The sequence below is a fragment of the Haliaeetus albicilla genome, chromosome 9 (genome assembly GCF_947461875.1).
Source record: "Haliaeetus albicilla chromosome 9, bHalAlb1.1, whole genome shotgun sequence".
In the NCBI taxonomy this organism is placed as follows: domain Eukaryota; kingdom Metazoa; phylum Chordata; class Aves; order Accipitriformes; family Accipitridae; genus Haliaeetus; species Haliaeetus albicilla.
Window position 1 is genome coordinate 2,193,386 of NC_091491.1, and position 16,824 is coordinate 2,210,209.

Below are 16,824 nucleotides of genomic sequence, written 5' to 3' on the forward strand. Positions count from 1 at the left end.
TAAAACTGTTTCAAGTAATTTTGATTTTATTACAAACCAAAATACTTCATGTTCAATGGCACCTCAGGTACACAGGATAATTACTCTTGGGGAAAAAAAAATCCAAAACCTCAACACCTTAAATACCTATCAGCATAGTTGTAGCTCAGTTAGGCTTTTCCATATGAGACCCCAAACTTGAGAGCACCTAACATCCCACCTGCTTTGGCTGTTAGGTTAGTTATGGGACATTATTTCGGCATTATACGTTAGCAATGGAAGCTGATAAAGACTTTACTGTCTAGTAAATCATGCCAAGCTGCATCTGAAAAGAACCATCTTCTGCACCCAATTATATTTTCAAGTATAAATGTTTTGTCCTGAAGTCGTATGATGGATCACCTGATGTGACAGGGTGGCGGGAGTGTGTGCATAGTAACTTTTTGCACCTCATCGTTGCTTTGTTGGTCAACTGGGTATGTCACCGCTAATGCAGTAAGCTGAGAGAATAAGGCCCCACAAACAGGAGGGCAGGAAGGGCTGAAGTGTGTGCTCTGGGCGGTCTGTCGTGCTCTTTGCTCGTTATCTTTTGTGGGAGAACGTCGGGGCACTGAGCGTGTTTTTATTTACGTTCCGAAAGGCTGCTCTGGTTCTAATATCAAGCCTTTCCAACGAGCTGGAGCAATGAAGACTTAAACTGAGGGATTATATATAACTTGACAATCACAAATCAAGTAGTGAGCAGATGAAGCTTATTGGTTTGTACAGTGCTCTCATGCTGTGATATGTGCTAATATCACATAAAAGTAACAACTGTTGAGGAGCTTCCCTGCAATGTCCTTTCCCATCCTTTATCACAATTAAGTTAAAAAGACTGGACCACTGCAAGCTCTATTTTTATACCCCCAGGCATGTGCTATCTCCTTTGAAAGCTGCCACTGTTACAGGAAGGAGTACAAGAAGGGAGGGGACTGCATTTCTATACCCCTGTACTCACACAAAGTCAAAGTGTGACTCTCATTACGTGCTGCTCTTCTGTCCTTATTCTGTGTCACTGTCAGCATAAAAGTACCATGATTCTCTTTTTAGTTCGAGGAGGTGTTAGAAATGAATGCCCATTCACATTTAAGATTAGCTTATACGGCATATGATTCTTTCCAGCGCTACGTGGCAGCATAATTCTGACAACAGCAGTGTTAAACAGCAGAGTCAAAAGGAAACCAGACAAAGAAATGTCAGTACTCATACAATTTAACAAAGCTCCCTACTTGTTTTTACAGAAAAAAAAAGCCCCAAAAGATTTTAAGCAAAAGGAAATGTCCTTCATTCAACACTGTTAAAATCTTTCAGCGCTGTCAAAGTGACTTCAAAGCTTCTCCACATCTGTCTGCCCCAGCCAAAGCGCTGATGTCTGTCCTCAGGCTTTCGTGATGTACCCTTCTCTGATAAGGAAGTCATAGATTTTCCTGGTTTTGTTCACATCGATCTTGATGAGTGCTCTAGCCTGTGCTAGTCTCAGGCCTCCTTGTTTGTTACACTCATTCACTAACGCAGCTTTATATTCTAAATAGGCTCCAGGGACCAACCTCACCATCTGACAGAGCTGGAAGACAAAAGGTGAAGTTAATAAACACTAACGCTTGTCATGCTCTTTCATTCTGTGATCCCCGTTGGGGGGGGTAACACTGTGAATATTTTTCTGAAAACATTTTAAATGTGGTTTGTTTTTGGTTTTTTTTTTGTATGGGGGAAGCATACAGTAATTGCATTATGAGCTGTTTCGATCCACAGGTAGGGAGGGGAGGAGCTTGCTGGCTGCTGCATTCAAAAACATTCCTGACTGAAAAATAAACTAGGAGGATGAAAGCAAGCTCTCGGCTCACAGGAGCGTAACTATGAGTGTGTCCTGTGTGGGCGTTGTTCTTTACAAACCAAGGGAAGTACACATGCCAAAGAGTTGCAACCAGCAATTCAGCATGCTGGACGACAGCCAGGGAGGGCATCTGTCTATTAATCCCCTGCAGACTAAGTCTTTAATACCTTTCTACAAAAGCAGCTATGCGCACAACGCCTGCCCCCTCCGGAAGCCTAGGATGGAAACGGTGCAGGGAGGGCATTACATATTTGGAAGTTTGGTAAAAGGAATCGCTTTCAGAAGCCCCTGTGCCCTGCTGTTAGGTTGCAATGCTGCTATTTAGTTTCCAAATACCAGCCGCCTTCTAGATGGTGCGCTGTATTGCTCCCAATGGAGATAGTGTCTCCTCCTTTTAATAAGGAAATGCTTAATGATTGTTGCTCATTGATAGGAAATTGCAGAATTCAGAGGATCTCAGACTTTATGTCTCAGCTGACGAGGAAATCAGATTCCCCATATACACTAATGCTCTAGTCACGATTATTTATATGCCGAATGGAGCCAGAAATGCCATGTTCCATGGTGAATCTGTGATCTGATTTTCAATGCTGCCATCTCCAGTGAAGGGGAAACAGCTTCCACACAGAGGGAAAAGTCTGAAATACATCTGTGTTTCACATACTCCGAGATCTGCCTTGTGGGCAATCTAAGGACATATTATGACTTCTAGTAAAAAAAAAAATCATCTTTTATTTCAATATCTTTCCAGTGTTGCCTTTCACTGAATTAGAGGACAGGCCTACATTGGGCTGCAGAAGAAACTGAGCCATAAATACACAGCAGGCCCCTTGCTGCATTGTTTACCTCTCCTGGGGGCTGCCGGATGGGTTGCATTCCCACTTCTGTCTGCTCTGTTGATCTTTCCTGTGCCTCTGATTGCTTTAGGTGACTGTGCAAGAGCACTCTATATGGAACTGCAAACCTCAACACCAGACCCAGCTGACAACCCACAGCTTAGAGAAAGCCATTCCCTGCCACATGTGCATACAAAAAGCTTGGTATATGCACTGTAAAGCAGAAATATGGAAAAAACATGAAAAGAACAATACACTGTTATCACTTCCATGGTTCACATTAGCGTTACAGTGAAAAACCAACCATAACTGGTTGAAGTTGGGCTGTGAGGTATCTAGAATATAGAAAGAGCTCTGCTATTCAGGTTCAGTGATCTGTCCAGTGAAGCCCTTGACAAAATCCTCCGCCAGTTTTAAAAACAATGTTCATTAAGAAAAAATAACCCTTCTGCTTACCCCAGTCGCACAATGGAGGAAGGGAGGATGTCATACTCTGGATGTTATAATAGCACATAATAGCATCTTAGCACGCTCTGCCTTTCTTTGCTAAATAAGCTAATCTGCTGCAGCTATGCTGTACCTATAGTACAGTAACTGAAATTAAGAAGCCACTGGAAAACCTGAATGATTTTTGTGAGCAGGAAAGAGTAGTCATGGCATATAACTGAGGTGATATTCACAGCACCTGAGACAGATGGTGGGAGCACCCCTGCGCTGTGAAGATAAAGTTTGACAAAGATTATCTTTCCATTCCTTTCCTCACCTCCTTCTCCTTCTCATTAAGTTTCTCTGTCCCTGGGAGACCTGTGAGGTTCAGTGGTGGGGCACTCCGTCTACCTGCAGAGACAAGAAAGGAAAACACTGAAGAACCCCGAGCAGTTTGTTCCTTAGGTGTGTTATCGCAGAGGCAATTAAATCCCTGTGATGTTAACCCAGTATGGTCCAAGTGTTTATAGACAGGGTTATTTAGGGCTTAACATAAAAACTGCACCGATTTGATAAAGGGTATGATTTTGCAACTGACATAGTTAAGCGCTGTGAGTACTTGAATGAGGACTCTTATGCTGTTAACCCTGGCTCTTAGGAGGAACTGAAAGACAACAGCTTTCCGTCAAATTGTCACTGAGCGTGGTTAAGCTGGGCTGTACCTCCTGACTATAAAGTGACTCTTCCAGCCGGGGTCAGGGAAGTCAGTGCTGCGTGGAGGGTGTGCCCTGGGTGTGCACAGCGTGCAGGACTAACTCCCAGCAGGTGCGAAACCAGTACCTTGCAAGGATGCTGAGATTACTTACTGGTGTGATTAACAGCGAATTTCTCTGGCATTACTGACAAATTCATGAAGCAGAGTTTTCTTTAAATGCCTTTAAATATGATGCAGATACTGTACAGCAAATGCAGTTTGTGGATTTATTTTCCTCTGTTATGATAAACAGTACTGAAAAATACCTATAACGAGGTAGTTTGATAGTTCTCACTTTGGCAATTGTAATGGCTGAACTTTAACTGGTGCAGCTTAAACTTTCACCAGGGCCGTCTACTTGCAGGTTTGTTGGTTTTGGTTTTGGTTTGGTGTTTTTTTTTTTTTCTAAATAGTATTTTTTTTTTAACTTCCAGAGCTCAGAACAAAGCTAGGGTTATTTATTTACATTTTTAGAAAGTCTACTGCCCCTGTGCTGTGGGTTGCATATGTAGCACTGTTAGAGGTAGGTCTCTTTATCCTGGGACAGACTTCCCAAATTTGGCAAAGTGATGAGATCCTGGGAAATCTGGAGCTCCATTTTCCCCAGGACTGTGCTGGCTGCTGCTCCAGACCCTGCCGTGCCTGGGTCCTGCCTCTGGGACTGGGGAGTCTCTCTCTCTTTCTCCTGTGCATCTGTAGGAAACAGATGGGAGTATGGCTGGGTGAGGGGAGCCTGTTCTTGAGAGAATAGTCAAGAACTAGAAAGAAGCTGGAGTAGTGAGTCTCTGGTAGGCACAGAGGAAGTTATTTCCCAGTGCTGCTCCCTCTTTCTATGGCCTGGAACGGGCATCCTATGATGAGACATGACAGAATTTGGTTTTACTCTTTTATAAACCTAGGAAATAACACACACACACACGAACTACATTAAAGAAAACATATTAAGGCTGCAAAGTCAAGATCTCAGAATCTAAAGTAAAGTTAAGCAACATTAATTTGCCCTCTTGTATATTCAGTATGATGCAGCCTTTAATTATATAGACACGTGGCAGTTTTTCCGCAGTATCCTTGCCTTATTCAGTATGCAGGATGTTTGCTTAATTAGCAACTATATGGTATTTTGTTTGGGTTTTGTTCAACATGTGATACTGGTTGTAAACACCACATGCTACCTGAGTTCCATAGGCAAAACAATTCATGTTCTTTTGAGCCCTTCTCCTTCGTGGGCCACTGAATACTTGACAAACAATTTAATTCTTTATACTAGCCCTTCAGCTGGGGGGATACTGTCCCCATTTCATGGACTCTGGATGACCAGCCTGAAATACACAATGCTATTTTCTCTCCAAAATAGCAGATCTTAGCGATCACCAAAGATGTTTAAAACATAGTGCAATGACTAATTGCTTGGTATTCTGACCCAGATTTCCAAGGTTCCTGGCAGAAATGAGGAAGAACATACAGACTCAGTGTCCACCTCTGAGAAGTTTGGTTCAAGTCGTTTATTAGCATCCACATAAAAACTGGATGTAGAGGCAGAGCTAGCTAGAAGCTAGTTTTCCCTGGCAACATTTAAGAGCTTTATAGTAAAACTTTATCCTAGTCTTATTCATTGCATGCCACCCTGTGACCTCAACAAATGAGATGTGATTTTATAGAAGTCTTGTTCACGAAGGCCTTGACTGACCCCTGAATCTGTCCTTACTGGGCACTGAAGTAAGGGGTCCTCTTGGTGGAAAAACCCCATAATTTGTGATTACAGAATTAAAGAATATAAAAGCATATTCATAGAAAACTGAAGTTGCATAGGCAACCTGTATCATCTCATTCTGTCACTCTGGAGTGCTTGATGCTGCAACCATTACCTGCTTCTCAGGCAGCTGGTTTTTGGTGTTCTGCCCTCCCAAATCTGCTTTTTGTCAGCTTCGTATTGCTATGGTATGTGCTATACAGCTTCATTAAAAACCTGGATTAGCTTTATCTTTTAAAGATAAAATTTTCTTCTCAGGTTAAAATTCTTTCCTTTCCTTTCCTGCCTTGTTAATGTAGCTTTAGGATGGGTTTTTCAGCTGTAGTCAGAAAAATCTAGAAATTCAGCAAAAAAATCCTACAGGATTTGCACGTGGAATGAGTTGCAGATTGAGGTAATGTTGACTTAAGCAATGCTTAACCATGAGGCTTGAGGACTGACGCTTTAGTGCTCCAGCAAAAGAGTCACTCCCCAACTGGCTGTCAGAACGGTATTACTGATGTATGGCTGGCTTTTTATCACAGACCATCATCTAACAGTTACCTGAATTTGAAGGAACTGGTACCGTAGGACTCAGGCCGGAATCACTGAAAAGAAAGGGAATTTTCAAATTGCCTTCATGGATTTTTTTAAAGAATAACTGCACATATCAGCCCTGAAACTACTTTTTCCCCAACTTCTAATAATTATACAGTTCAACTTGCATAACCCAGGACCTGATCTGAAGTCAAAAGGATTTCTAAATATTTAGCAGTCCCAGATTGAAGACCATGTCTGAAACCTGCTTTTTTTTAAAAAAAAAAAAAGGGGGGGGTGGACAATAAAAAATTCAGTGGAGACTGACTGGGGAGATTACAAATCATCTTCTCAGGCCATGTAGCATACAGGATGCACTTCCTTTGCATTGCAGCTTGCTCCTTAAAGTGCTTGTGGAGGGTGACTACACATTAATAATTCTGCTACATCTAAAATAATCTGAAACATTTCAAGTGCCATCTGTGCCCTCATTAATAACCATAATGACCTCATTTCCCTCCATGACTTTATTTACAGCAGTTAAGTTCCTGAAATATAAAATACAGAAAACTGAGATTTTGAGCCCTTACTAGTCACTTCCTTGTCTGCACTTCAACAAGCACTATTGCTGTTACCCACAGTTTCTTGCCCTTCTGAATTTTGCAGACTGATCCTACTGTAATAAATTGGGAATGCATTTGTTATCGCATGGAAAAATGTGTTTGCTGCACCTGACTAAAGCATAGGTACGTAAAATGCACAGTCTTACTGTAACCGTACATATCAGCTTGTCGACTGAGCCACTGCTGGCAGGCACTGCTGTCCTGGATGTACTGCAGGACTTCAGAAAGCATAGTGCGCTTTAGGCGTTCCTCATCTCTCGTCTTCTTAAGGTGATCATATGTTCTGGCACCTATGGCAGACAGATACCACATTCTCATCCACTGCCTTGGTCAAAGTTTTCAGACTGTTGTTTTTATACTTTAGGAAATAAGTGAGAAACTGTTCTCTAGCTCTGGACCAGACTCCGCTATTCTCCCTCATGACAACTACTTGGCATCAGAAGGTATTAGATTCCACCCTGCACCCCTCCCCCCATTAATTTCAGGCCAAAACCAAACAAAAACAGCTTCCATGATCCAATTCCAGGATAAACCAGGCCATTTCATTTACGTAGAGGTCTTAGGCCTCTCTCCAGATATCACACTTGTTGATAGCCAGTGAAAGTGTCCAGAGATAAAGTACTGGAGACCACTGTGCCATGACATTTTTATTTTTTTTTCTGAATCTTTTGCAAAGTGGTGACTAAAGCAGAGCTCTGCTAGACAGCGTGTTCTCCAAGCTGATGGCTCAAACTAGCTTTAAAAAAGCACAGCTGGACCGAAGCATTATTGTTAAAGCCTTGTTCAGTTAAAGAGCTAGGCAAATGCATTTCAAAAATAAGTGTCTTTTTATTCAACACATCCTAAATGTTGTAAAATCATCCTTCCACACCTTGATGAATGGGAATGGCCTGAATAATGCATCAGGTACTTACTACAGAAATTGGTGATTCCTGCTGCTCTGTATTCCTGTAGTCGCTTTATTTCCCTCCGCAGCTCAAATTCCACTGTTTTACCCCAAGAGTAAGCAGAAGGGAAATCCGAAAAAACAAACGTGGGTCAGTGGGGGCGGCAGTGAACTGTGGTGTACTAGGTACATTGCTACTTCTTATTTGTCTACACAGTTTGAAGTATACAGAACCACAGACAAGGTTTACCTCTCTGCACAAGTCTGTATCAGATCTCAAACTGTGTCCTAACACTCCTTGATCACAGATTTAAGTTGGTTTCTAGTATTTGTGTGCTCAGAAAAGTTATTTTATCTTCATGCTTTGACAGTTCCTTTGCCATACCCTGGGCAAGACAAGTAACAATAACATAGGATTTCTGGAAGGCATTTCAACAGGTTTGAAAAACTACTCCATCCAGGCTCCTTATAGCATCTAATATTGTCTTTGAACTATGATTTTCATAACTGGACCTTCCAAAATTTTTCTTTGCAGACAACTCCTTTTCTGCAGTCAGTAAGATTAAATACCCATGTTTCTTTTGCTCAGAGATATTTACTGCCTATAGCTTTTATCAGCTGGCTTCCAGGCACTGCTTAGTTTTACAGTGAGTAAGTTTGCTTGTCTCAAATTTGTTTACTCATACTAGTCAGGACATCTGTGTAATGCATGTACTTGACTATCAGGTTAACTTGAGGACTTCGCTGTCACTACAACAAAACTAGGTTCTAGGACTAGCACCCACAATGTGGGACTCATGATTTTGCAGGATCATGCTTTTGGTATGTCACACAGGGTGTCCTGAAAATTTAGTTGCAACTGTTTAAATGCTTTGTTCCTTCTAATGAACAACAATTTTCCCAGTTTAAGTCACAGAATTAAGCAGGATGTAATGACTTGCATTGGAATTTGACTAAATGCATGCTATGATTATGCATAAAGACTCGAGATGATTCGGTGATGGAACAATGCCTCTCCCTTTAAGGTAAGGGACATGATGACAGCTGTACTATACAATTATGTACACATATAATAGTTTAACATGTATCTTCCAAAGAATTCACAATTTGCTGGCAGCTCCCGATCAATACAGACATAAATTTTAGGGATTTTCTTTCAGTGATACAGAGTCCCAGTAAATGAATAGTGGTCTTTTGATAAGAAAACACTCCTTCTAGCACATGACCAGAATGTTCAGTCAACTGAGAAATCAAACAAAGAACTCAGACACAGTTTAGTGGAAAGAAACACTTCCTGCTCATTTAATGTATCAAACCACAAATGTATTTGTTTTTCTGAGGTAGATAGATGGGGGAAGAGAAAAATAACTTCCTGCCCTCCAGGAGTGGTATATATTTAGGAAAGATTGTAGGTGATGCAACCCCTCATTATGCCTATTGAAGAACATATATGCTAAAATCCTCAAAATACTTACATGCATGACTTTCAATGAACTTATCATGCTCTACCGGTCCAAGAATTCGTGCAAATCGCCGCATCGTTTCATAAAGGTCTTGAACCTCCTTTGGATATCGCCTTTCCAAAACTAGAGGGGGAAAAAGTGACACACCTTATCACTCCTACTGTGAGAAGAAAATAAATTCAGTGGAACCTGAAGTGACTACCAGCCTCCGTGAACTGCCCAAAGATCCAGATTTGGTAAACTGCTTGGCCATTTTGGTGGCCCAACTACAAATTGCTGAGTAAAAAGCAACAAAATCATACAGCCCTTAAAATTCTAAAAGCATAAAGGATGATATTTAAATGTTGTTTGATCATTTCTTAGAATAGTGAGATGCACTTGAAAGGCCTAGATTTCACCTTCACCGCTCTCCCTACTCAGTGGAGCCCAAAATGCTTCTGAAGAGCAATTCCGAGGCAATAACTAAAACACTGAGCTGGGAGTAGTTAGAGCCAGCCCATTAGAAACAGTCGGGGCAGGAAATCTGCTGGAATTCAGACCATCTGAATATGGTCCAGTATGAATAAACCACACTGGTGCACTGGAAACAGCGAACATGCGAAGATTTCTTCCCAAGCAGAGGCCACTCTAAAGTTAAGCAGTTACACCTGATACTCACTCTGAAATTTTCTGAGGTTGATTAGGCCATGATCTCTTATAATTCTGTAATTGAGAGCAAAGTGGTATTAATAAAAAGCCATTAACTCGTGTATTACCTCATAAATAAAAGGCTTCAGAAGAAACTTTGATTTAGACCATCAGAGGGGGTCTAAAACTAAACATGTAAGAAATTTCCATAACCCTTGAGCTGGCTAGCTGAGAAACATCATATAGTGATGCAGTGAGGCTTTAATTAGAGTAAATTTTGGATAGCAGTGTGCATTAGTCCAACTCTGACAGCACTAAGCACAAAGAGAGCTACAATCACTTTAAGAGTTTGAAATTGCTTCTTTAGCCACAGATTTCGCATCTACAGTGTCTTACAACTTGTCCTTCCAAAATTGGAGGTAAAGGAATTTCTCATGAAGCATGATTTCCAGCTTCAGAGAGAGACAAATGTCCTTCTACTAGAGCAAGGGTGAGAGATGGACTGTAAATTTCACCACTGGGAGCAGGATGAAGGAATTTTTCCATGACAGCTTAGATTTTAAAAAGAGGAAAATGATTTAGGTAACTCGTAAGTTTGAAATGCTCCTGACAGGATCAGGGAAATGAGCAGAGTAAAAAGGCAGGGAAGATATTTACAGGTGCATGACAAATACATTTGTCACAGGTTTCAGCAAATGTCATGTGGTCATTGCTACGTGGTGATTTGATAAACACCCAACTTTTGCAAATGATAAGAGATACTACAAAGTTGGGCTTGTCAAGGTCAGGTTGGAATTTGCTCTATAAAATCCATTACATTTTGTTTAGTATGCACAAAAGAACATTCCTGTCCCATGTATAGAAGTCTTTCTGAGAATGACATCAGCATTTTAATGTCATTTTCCAGATTTTTGTCCCATCCTGCTGTAGCAACTTTTCAGAAACTGACACTGATTTATGTAACCGAGCCTTATGGCACTTTCTTTTAGTATGACATGATTTATCGTAATGGAAATCATACCACATAAATATTTTTTATTTATGAATTATAAAGAACCAGGTCAACACATATCAACTCTCACCTGTCATTCAGCAGAACTATGCTGTATTATGAGGAGAAGGAATGGAGGAGTCTTACTCCAAATTACCAGTTCTTCCAGGAGGGAGTAATACAGCAAGATATAATTTTAAATATTGAACAAAGTATTTGAAAGTTATAATAAAATTGAATTTAATGAATAGATTGAGTCATTCTAGAAAGCTGTCAAATGAACTGAATAAATTATTCAAACTCACGTCAGCAATATAGTTATCTTCATTACACATTGTGGAAAACTAACTTATGGACCACTAAGAATTAAAAATAATGATGCAAACATTTCTGTGGAGAAAGTGGGGGTCTAGCAATTAGTCACAGACTGGCAGCTCCCCCCCCCCCCCCCCCCAAGTAGAAAATGAATTATGTGTAGCCCATCAGCATTACAGAGGGAACAAAAAGAACAGAGATTTGCCTCTTTTTCTGGTTACTAGCCCTGGACCTGTGACTAATTTCCCAGATAGTATTTCAGTTTCTCCTTCTGCAAAATGGCTATGTGATCTCATAAGGTGTGCTAGAAGCTTAGTTACCAATGTGTAACTGGATTTGGGATAGTAATATGAAGAGCACTGTGTACATGACTTTCATGCACTAAAAAGGACTGGAAAATAGGCTTTTCACAATTAATGACTTGTTTTGAGAGTTTAAAGGAGAGTTACGGTGTGTAGAGGTCCTTTGTCAACCATGTGTGCAAATAAGTATCAGGGTCTGGTAATCTGTGTTTTCTGGGCTGGTTCCACTGCTAAAGCCACGTGCCTGATCTTAACCTGTGCACAGAAGGAGAACCACACATTCAAGATGAAGCCTGTCATGCAAATCTCATAGCAGAAGGTCTCCATGCATAGGAATTGTCTGGAAGGATGCTATAGGAAATCAATTATGTTTTAGTATTAGGACAACACTGGGGACCAAAATATGGTAAAGAAGCACAGGGAAACAGTTATTGCTTGAAAACTCACTTTTTTCTTCTCTGTCTTTCCTTTAACCTGGAATGATAGATATCTACAACTGCAATCTTCAGAGCTGCAAAATAATTAAAAAAAAAGATTACAGAATACATAAGTAATCACTGTATTAGGCTAATTTTCAAGCCTTTATGTTCATGGTAGGCTGACATGGTCACTCTACTTTGCTGTTTTAAAAATCCTGTGGTAATTTTACAGGGCCATAAACTCACTAGAGGCTAACCGTCTGCAGATTATACATACTACCTGTAGAAGCTTTCTTTTGCTTAGTCCTTCCAGATACACTACTGCCTGTAAATATGAACCCGTGTAGATCCTGACAACACTTTCCCTCTTCCTTCTTGGACTGTTTTACTATTAGCACTTATTTGTTCCTTCATACATGCAATTGTTAAGTATTCCTCCTCCTGAAAAGCAAATTTATCAGATTTAAGGATCTGAGGTATCATCTTTGGACAAAGGCTTCTTTGCACAGAATGAGGAACTCCAAAAAAATAGACACAGTTCTGAACTGTGAAGATTCAGAGTAGCCTTTGCTACAGTTCTTAAAAACATCTACAAAATTTTAGCTTGTTAACTTCTAAACTTATCTGTCTGCCAGAATAACAAAGAGAATAGTTCACAACAGTGAAGAAGCACAGGAAAAAGCCATGCTCATTAGAAATCATATCCTTTTCAAAATCAAATCTATGTGCAGCCTGGCTGATCCACTTGGAGATCCTTTAGCTTCTTTTTCCTGTAACCATTAGGTTAATAAACTTTTTTGGTAAGTCCTTGAAAGAAAAGATAAGGAGACTCCTATCACCTTCCCTTCCCTCATTTGGTTAACTAATGCAAAAATTCTAGGTCATTAAATAAGCATACAGTTGGCTGATTTCTTGGTTGGCTCTTTTTCCTTTACGTTAATCATTTCAATATGCTCTCGGAAGGAAGAGGCTTAAGACTTGACAGTGGATTTACAGTCTGTAGAGACAACATGCAGTTCTTTGAAACTAAGCAAAAGCACGTCCCCTTTCAGCCCACGGTGCTGTGTAAACAGGGGGCGGCCCAAGTGTGACAGAATCCAGAATCCACTCCTTTCTCTGTAGTTACAAAAAAAGAGCAAAACTGATACTGGCAGTTTATTGATTGCACCCTCCAATAAATAATTAATAAGGCAATTAAAAAAGAAGTGTGGTTATGTGTCTATTTTAAAATATGTATTTATATGTAAACACCAGGAAGCCCCTAGCCTCTAGGCAATTCATCTGTGCAGTCCTCTGGGTAATAAAATTTCTTATGAACAGGGACAGCTAAAGCCCAAAAGCTGTGTGTATTAGCTCAGGAGCCCACAGTTTTGAGTTACACTTGCTGATCCTGTATTAGCAAAAAAAAAATCTTCAATTTATACACAACTAATTTGATGTTAATCTAGGAGCAAAAGATTACATATGAAGATAGGAGGGGTGCTACAATAGTCTTGCTTCTTTTTGCAAATTTCTTGCAAAACCAGAGTGTTCAAGAATCATCATGTACTTTCATGAAGATGTATTTACGTCTCCTAATTTAAGAACAAGCACAGGTAGCAAATTCTCCTTCTTGCTTAAATGTGGGGACAAGAAATTGGGAAATGCAGCAAGTTAAACATGAATGAAATAGATTAGCAAGTGTTGGAATTGGTGCCAAGTTATGGAAAAAATTTTTGTATTTTTAAACCCTCTGCAAGCTAAGCTAACATGTTATTTTCTGGGGTTTGTGTGGGCAGAACTTAATAAGTACATGCAGAAATTGCATTGGGGAACCTCTATAAATATCACAAGTAATTATGCACCTATAACCATTGCATTTTGATGCTTTCACCTGAGTGCACAATATTCTGAAAGAAATTATGATCAACTGGGGAGGGGAAGGAACGTTCATGAGAACAAATGAAGGAAAAAAATGGAGCTTCTGCTTACAGAAAAATTAGTATTTGCTGCCACATGCACTTTTGGAGGGGCTTTTGTTTTTAATAGACATATTCACACAGGAACAGCCGATTACAAAATCTGGAATGCATGAATAACTCAGACTACTATACAGTTACATGCTGCATTGAAATGAGAAAAGAGATGCTGTACGAATGAAAATGATTTGCCTGTGCTTTTCCCCATGGATTATACTAGGGAGGCAGTTGTTTGTACTGGTAACCTGAGATAATCCAAGCTGACCGTGTTCAGAGTGTCCATTTTGGGAAATGATAAGGTTCTTTGAGATGGTCAGAGTTAGCTTTGAAGGATCCAGTGATAGGCAGAAATTCAAGGCTCCTTTCTTCATTCCAAAAAATCAAAATATTTTGGTTTCTCAAGACTGTGTCCAAAACAGTTTCTTTGCTTTTCATTCCCCTTCAGCCTCATTTGGTCTGCAAAAACTTTTTTGAACACTAATGAGTGAGACCTTTGTTTCATGCTAGCTAACCTGTTTGGCATGCAAGGCCCAAATAATGGGAAGAATGCAAACTAATCAAAGTAAACAGGCTGTGTATCCAGCGTGTGCCTTGGTTGGTACAAATTTAATGGCTACAATCCAAATTCATCCTCCCTAGAGGAAAGCAGGACCCTAGGCAAACAGAGTATCTGCCTTCAGAGCATGTCAGGAATTTCCACAAAAGAATAAACATCATGTAATATTTAGAAGGACATTGACTGCCTTGTATCTTATAAAATTAAATTTCACTACTGTACAGCCAGAGTTGCAGTCTATTTTCACTCACTTCTAAACTTGTGGTTTCTGCAATTACTTTCCAGTGTTAGAAGTAAAAACCATTTACATGAGGAGGAAAGGGGAGAAAAAGCCAGGAAAAAAGATAAATGACTAAGGTTATAATTCGGTCTGATGAAAACTTGTAATTCATGAAATATTCAAGCACTCTGGCCTGAATTAGATTTGTAACTAGTTGTTTCTTTTGATCTGTCCATTATGTTTTTGTTTAACTGCAATATATATTTGCATGCACTTATTATATTGCAAGTACTGAATAAAAATTAACAGTTCAAGAAGTTAATTGAAATATGAGAGATTTCATACAATTTCTACCATCTCACTAATATCAAGAAATGACTGAACAAGGTCTGTGACCTCCTGTGTGGTGGGAGGAGCTGGTGAGTCAGCAGATACAGGTTTCTGTGTTCCTCATAAAAGGCTGCCTGGGAGTCTTTCCACTGTGTATTAAATTGCACTCTTCTTTCTTGTGGGAATACCGAGAACTTGTTTAGAGTGACACAGGAAAATTTAACAGGGAAAATGCAATGATATCAGGAAACAGAGGTCAAGCAGCTTAGATCTAGAACTTTTAACAAAATGATTTCTACAAAATTTTAAGAAAAGCAGAGCAATGTGGAGGAAAGGGAAGAAGGGGGAATTCTGTTCCAATGAAAGCATCAAATATTCCTGTGTTATGTGAAACCTAGACACTGCAGCACTGATCTGTGACTTGTGAAAACGAAAGGAAGAGAGACCATAGAAATTATTCTGGTCGGTGTGTTCTCAGGGTCTAGCTTGAGTAACTTTCAGAAAATGGAATATAAAAGTAATTTTCAAAAATTCATCTTGAACCCAGTGAGGTTTAATGTATGGCAGGAAAACAAACTGAGGATTTTTTCACAAACCTGATACTTAATCTATGCTGTAAGACCCCATTTGTGTTTCTCTGGGCTATAAAGTGTGTTAAAACCCTGTTTTGTATCTTTACCTTTTTAAAAAAAAAAAAGTTTGCTGTTTGGCCAGCAAAAATATGTCTTGAGCAGGTGTGGAAGACAGCCACAGGGCTGCTTTTCAAGGACATTTCTGTAAGATCTAGTGTAAGAAGTTTGCCAGTGGGCAAGGCTGGGGTAGAGAGGCAGGTTAGAGCCGCTGCCTGAAGTAGTGGGACAGGGACTCTTGGGAGAGATTACGAGAACCTGGGCCTCTGGGGCTGCCTCACAACCTCCTCTGCCTGTTAACTAGAAAGCACAAAGGTTTCTTAAATCATCCAAATGCCCGTCCCTGCCTTCAGATCCAAATGTTGAGCCATTTTCTACAGTATGAAATCCTACAATTAGGTTGCAAAATATTCTCAAGCAATCAAGCAAAATCAGCTTCTGAGATCTTTAAAACTGCAGGACAGGGAGGATGTGGCTCATTCCTTTTTTTGTATTAACTTGGAGAAGGGAAAGATCTAATTCCAAAGTTCTTTAGAAAATAATTCTTTCTCTCCCCAAGATGCCTCATGTAAAAGAAAAACAGCTGGCTAGACCCTGGGACTTCATTTTTTAGAGGCAGTCTCTCTCCCGTGGGCAGATCTAGGACAGCTGTGGGAAGGAAGATGCCAGAGTTCTTGAGCTTAAGAGATCAAAAATGTAGTTGGTCACGCTCCATAACCTCTGCCAAACAGTTTTCACAGGGCAAATGCCTGACATCCTATACTAAATACTGAAGACAACTGAAGAATGGACTAGAGAACATCCAATGAAATTATCAGGCAAAAGATATGACAGACAGAAGGAAGTATTTTTTCACACAACACGTAATTAAATTGTAGAACTCCTAACTCAATTGTGGAACTCACTGCTACAGGATGTTATGGGGGGCAAAAGTACAAATATATATAGTTCTAACAGTAGTTAGCTAAGTTCATGGAGGACAGGTCCTTTGGTCAAAATGGTCTGAACACAACTTATGGCTCAAGAAGTCTCTAAACTTACCACTGCAGGAAATGTGGAAGATATGCCAGGAAAAGTGTCTGCCTATACTTGCCTTTTCTTACATTCTTCTCCTGTGCATCTCCTATGGGGTACTAACAGGACACTGAGCTAGACAGACCGCGGCATCTGGCCCTGCATAGCTTTATGATACTCTAAAGAGATGAGGAAAGCTGATTTTTGCATTCACATTGATAACTTAAACAGGAGGCTGGTAAGAGATACCTTAAATGGCTGAACTGTGCAGTGGAAGACAGGTGTGAGGGGTATGGAAGACAGTGCTGGTAAACCAGCTTGAATGAATATTAAGCTATCAATTAATGAACAGAGCTA

General features: G+C 40.1%; 1 protein-coding gene across 1 annotated transcript in view; it reads right to left on the reverse strand.

Moving 5' to 3' along the window:
• The window catches only part of TADA2A (transcriptional adaptor 2A), a 27,351-nt gene continuing 10,527 nt past the window's right edge, over nt 1-16,824 (reverse strand). Inside the window, exons 9-16 of the mRNA XM_069790939.1 lie at nt 11,789-11,852; nt 9,765-9,808; nt 9,119-9,229; nt 7,672-7,743; nt 6,915-7,047; nt 6,162-6,205; nt 3,452-3,525; nt 1-1,582 (exon numbers count right to left, since the gene is read on the reverse strand). Coding sequence (XP_069647040.1) covers nt 1,397-1,582; nt 3,452-3,525; nt 6,162-6,205; nt 6,915-7,047; nt 7,672-7,743; nt 9,119-9,229; nt 9,765-9,808; nt 11,789-11,852 — 728 coding nt within the window. The 3' untranslated portion in view covers nt 1-1,396. The remainder of the gene's footprint in view (nt 1,583-3,451; nt 3,526-6,161; nt 6,206-6,914; nt 7,048-7,671; nt 7,744-9,118; nt 9,230-9,764; nt 9,809-11,788; nt 11,853-16,824) is intronic.